This window comes from Frankliniella occidentalis, unplaced genomic scaffold (genome assembly GCF_000697945.3).
Source record: "Frankliniella occidentalis isolate FOCC.00 unplaced genomic scaffold, Focc_3.1 Scaffold321, whole genome shotgun sequence".
NCBI classification, from domain to species: domain Eukaryota; kingdom Metazoa; phylum Arthropoda; class Insecta; order Thysanoptera; family Thripidae; genus Frankliniella; species Frankliniella occidentalis.
In genome coordinates, this window is record NW_026267445.1 from 184,211 (window position 1) to 188,556 (window position 4,346).

At 57.3% G+C, this 4,346-nt stretch overlaps 1 protein-coding gene across 1 annotated transcript in view; it reads left to right on the forward strand.

Moving 5' to 3' along the window:
- The first annotated feature begins 1,044 nt into the window (after nucleotides 1-1,044).
- Nucleotides 1,045-4,346, forward strand: part of LOC113211500 (BMP-binding endothelial regulator protein-like) — a 35,932-nt gene continuing 32,630 nt past the window's right edge. The window contains exon 1 of the mRNA XM_052273974.1: nucleotides 1,045-1,158. Within this exon, the coding sequence (XP_052129934.1) occupies nucleotides 1,045-1,158 (114 nt within the window). The remainder of the gene's footprint in view (nucleotides 1,159-4,346) is intronic.

Genomic DNA, 4,346 nt, shown 5'->3' on the forward strand with positions numbered 1-4,346 from the left:
GGCAAGCTCCGCGATGTTCCTGCTGGGCATCATAACAGTTACTTCAGGACAAATTTTGCTCCCCAAAAATTGGGTGAAAACCGTTGTATACCGGTCTTTGGACTGCGCAGCTCGTTGTTTGGAGTTTGGAGTGTACGCGCGTCTGTTTGAGAGGTGCTTATGGGGCGGGGTGCGGCGCGCAGTAGTTTAGAGAGCCTGCTCCCACCTTCCACGTCCGATACCGAACTTGTCAAGGAAGTGTTCCACGCCGGCCGACCGGCCGCGCCCCGCCGCGCCCCACACCACGATCCGCGACACGCGCGCGCGGATCTTGATTGGTCCTCCTACGTGTTTGGTGTGCGGGCTAGCGACACGCCAAGGGGGCGCCTGGCGCCACGCGCCGCCGCGCACGGGAAAAATAACATTGAATACCGTTACACCAGGAGCTCATCTGGTAAAGTCGTTGCCGAAGGGCTGACAGGGGAATAAGAGAGAGAGAGCGAGAGACAGAGAGACAGAGACAGACAGAGAGAGAGAGGCCGACGCGGACGTCTCTAGCCCCGCTACTCCCTGCTCTGCGCCTTGTCCCGCCGCCGCCGCCGCTGCCCCGCACTGCCCTGCCTTGTCACTTTAAAGTGAATGAGGGTCTGGATTGGCTGCGTGTGTACTCGCGGCGGGGCGGGGCAGCTCCGCCAAGGCAGGCTGGCCGGTGGCCGGCAGCACCAGAGGCAGCACCGCCGCCGGCCGGCAGGCCCTGTTACGCTCAGCCGCGGTAGCTCAGCGGGCTCAGCCGAGGGGCTCATGTGCCGCTTAGGCCCCTGCCTGTCTGTCCTGTTAGTGTCCGGGCCCACCCCTCGGCCCACCCCTCGGCCCGTCCGCCACGTCCCCAGGAGAGCGCCAGGGTCGCTGGGCTCCCTCTTGGGGCTTGGAATCAATCAGATTGCACGCGGGCGTGCCGAAAAGTGGCCGCCGCACATGATAAGAAAAACCCGGGCGTCGCGCTCGCTCGGGGGGATTGCAAATGTGTTGATTCCATTCGGGCCGAAATGTCGTCCATCGGCAGACATGAAAGAGTTGGGTGCGTCGGAGGCCAGCACAGTCTACCTCGGCCCAGATGATTGTAAGACCAAAGCCATGTCCCCACGTCCGATTGGACGTAAGGCCGAATCGGCCAAATCTGTATGGGCCTCGGTGGGCAGGGGCTAGCACACAGCGGCGCAGGACAGAGAGTCAGGACAGCCCCACGTGCTCCTACTGCGAAGGAGGGGAAGCAGACGAGTCTGTTGACCTCATCGACAACGAGTGAAGGATTTCCATCCTCGCCTCCCCCTCCAGCCCTCCTCCTCCTCCCCCTGCTGCTCCTCGCCGACAGCCAATCACTGCGCGCAGCTCTGCCCGCCCCGCCGCCCGGCTCTTGCCGAGTTGGGCTGGCGCCGGCCGGCGTCAGGTAAGTGAGGTGGGGCCGGCGGACTGGACTGGACTGCCGTCCTGGTCGCGGGCATTCACTTGTTGATCACGCCGAGCCTGTGCTGAGCCTCCGGGCGCGAGGCACGACGGCGTCAGGCCGCGAGCAAGTGTGCGAGGCCTCACGGCCACATGAGGCCAGGCTCTGTGAGCCGATGCCGTCCTTGTGCGGCCACAGCGGCTTTGGCCCGGCGCTGTCGCTGCAAGCCCATTACGATGCCTCCAATAAGCGCTCGAGTGCCGGTTCTGCAGCAGAGATAGCTTTAGCAGCGTGTGAGGCCAGAGGCCAGAGCGAGGACGGTGCGACGCGGACGTGAGGCCAGCCAGCCCAGCCTGGCCAGGCACCGCCGTGAGGCTCGCCGTGGAGGCTCGCCGTGGAGCCATTGGATGGGCAATGGCTCTCGCGCCGGCCGGTGTGGACGGAATGGAGTGGATGGGTAAATTGGCAACACGTGACATGGCGACGTAATGGAGATAAGGGCACGGCAGGGCAGCGCCCCCAGCCCGGGCGAGAGAGGGAGAGAGTAGTGACGTTCACGGCGAGAGGGAGAGACGGACGGACGGACGGACGGACACAGACAGGGTGGTGAGAGAAAAAACAAATGTACGTACTTACGTTTGTATGCATGACTTTTTCCACGAATTTTCGACGGGAGCTTTTCACGTACTAAACTGGTGTTTCAAAGGAGGAAAATAAAGGTAATGTTTGCGTCAAAGGCCCGCGTCTATTTTTGTCGCTTTATTAAAATTTTATATTTTGTAGCCCCAGGCTTAGAAACAAGCTCTAGCAGCTACTACAGGTTCATATTATTGGGGCAAGAGCGGCAAGAGATGGGTGGGGCGCAGGGGCGCCCACGGGAGTACACCGTGAAAATAACACAGGCGCCCTGGCGCCCCCACGCGAAACCAGACGGTGATTAGCTTAATTTTGGTGTGCGACGCCAGTCTTCTTAGGTCCAAATTCCAGGCCAATCATTGCAAAAAATTCAACTCGAGATATATCTTAATTTCGTAATAGAGGACGCAAATTAAAATACTCGCCACTGCCACCGTTCCTATGAAAGTCCAATTATTTCATCTCGGATCGCTGGAGCTAAGGCTGTGCTGAGCTGGGTCGGGTTCGTTTTACATATTCGGTTTCGGTCTCCGGCTGGTCGGCCCGGGGCCGCTGTCCGGCCACAACAGGAGTGTCTAGGCTGGAGCTAGACCACCTTTGCAGTCAGTCAACAGCAGCCCGAGCGCCAAAAATTCGGAATATGTGTATCAAACCTTAAAATTATTGTATTTCGACTTCAATAATTTTTGACATAACCATCTGCCCCAAGCCCATACAGGCATCAGCCGTTTACCCTTTTCCACAGACAAGTCCAAGTGGACGCGACTTATCGTTTTAGCTTTCGATATATCGAAATGTATTTCTGGCCGGGCCCCAGGAGGCCCACACGCTGCTGGCCTGCTTGGCCATCAACTTTCTGTGGCGGAAGGATCATTTATTAGGTGCGCGTGCCCCGCGTGCCTGCGCGCCACCCAGCGTCCATGGCCACACACTCTCACAACAGACAAGTGTTCGAGCAAGAGACGAACTTTTGTTCAACAGTTTACGAGAACGACTTGACAGGAATTCTGTCAAATTGTATCTTGATTTTCTGCTGCTGCTGAATGGAGTATTTGCATCGTGTAACTGTCATTGAACATTTACATCAAGAGACAACGTCATTCACCCCAGCAAAAGGTGGACGTTTATGCCGTTTTAAAAATGTATAAACTTAAAGTCAAAGACAGGGCTCTTTGGATTATTGGACGCTCATCAAGAGCCTCTCTTCCCCTGGTCGACAAACTCCCCCAAGGCGTCACGGAGCTTTATCATTTAGCAATAAAAGTAAAATAAAACGACGGGCCGAAGCGGCCGGCAGGCGGTCTGATGGAGCGGGGCAGCCAGCTGACAGACACTCGGACCGAGGAGGCGGGGAACTGCGGGAAGGGAAAAGGGAACAAAAAGAGACGAGAAATGCAAAGAAGAGGATCTCCGTCCCTCTCGTGTTCGGTTTGCTCGCCTCCCCTCTTCTTTTGACACTTCTTGCGTTTACCGGGCACACCCTATTACACTCGCTTGGGGTAAATCGATGCCCAAATACCGCCTGACCTTACACACCAGGTCGTTCGTACAGTGACACGCGCGCGTCTTTGGTGATGATTGTCCTCTAAATACTCTTCGTTTGCGATGCACAGTGACTGATGTGGTCCAGGAACTGCGATGGGTTTCGCAAACCAGTCGGGGGCATCCTCCTCACAAGTCACCCGATCTAATGCCGCCTCAAACGCGCCTGCGAAAAAGTGACGGAGGAGGCGCGTCCACTCCACCGCACGTGGCGTTGGAGACATCCGCCGAATACATGGCGGGCAGCCAGGCAGGCAGCCGGGGCAGCCGGCCAGCCTGAGCCTGGCTACCACTCGATAAGATGTTCGATGAGGAGGGGGTCAAGCAGAGGGCTCCTCCCAAAGGCCTAGCGAGTCAAGGTTTCGGGCGCAAAGGTCTCTCTCGCACTCTCTCGCTCCCCGCTCTCTCTCTTCCTTCGCTCTCGTCCGGTTAAATGAGAATGGAAACAAAATTTCCACTCGGTCTGGCTATAAAATTTTCGTTTTATTGACGGGAAAATAGAATTGTCTTGCGCAACTGCGGCCGTTCCGCCCGCCCTCGTGTGGGTGGATTGAAATAGTAACGACCAACAACTACTATGTACACTTGAGGCGTGGCATTTCCGAAGCATTTCTCACACGGTTGGCCTTGATCCATCTCCACCGCTGGGCTCTGCTTTGCTCTCCGGGTGACAGACAAAAATTTCGGGTCGGTGAACTGGATGGAATCATGTTGGGCCTGGCCGCTCATGACGTGGCGTGGTGGC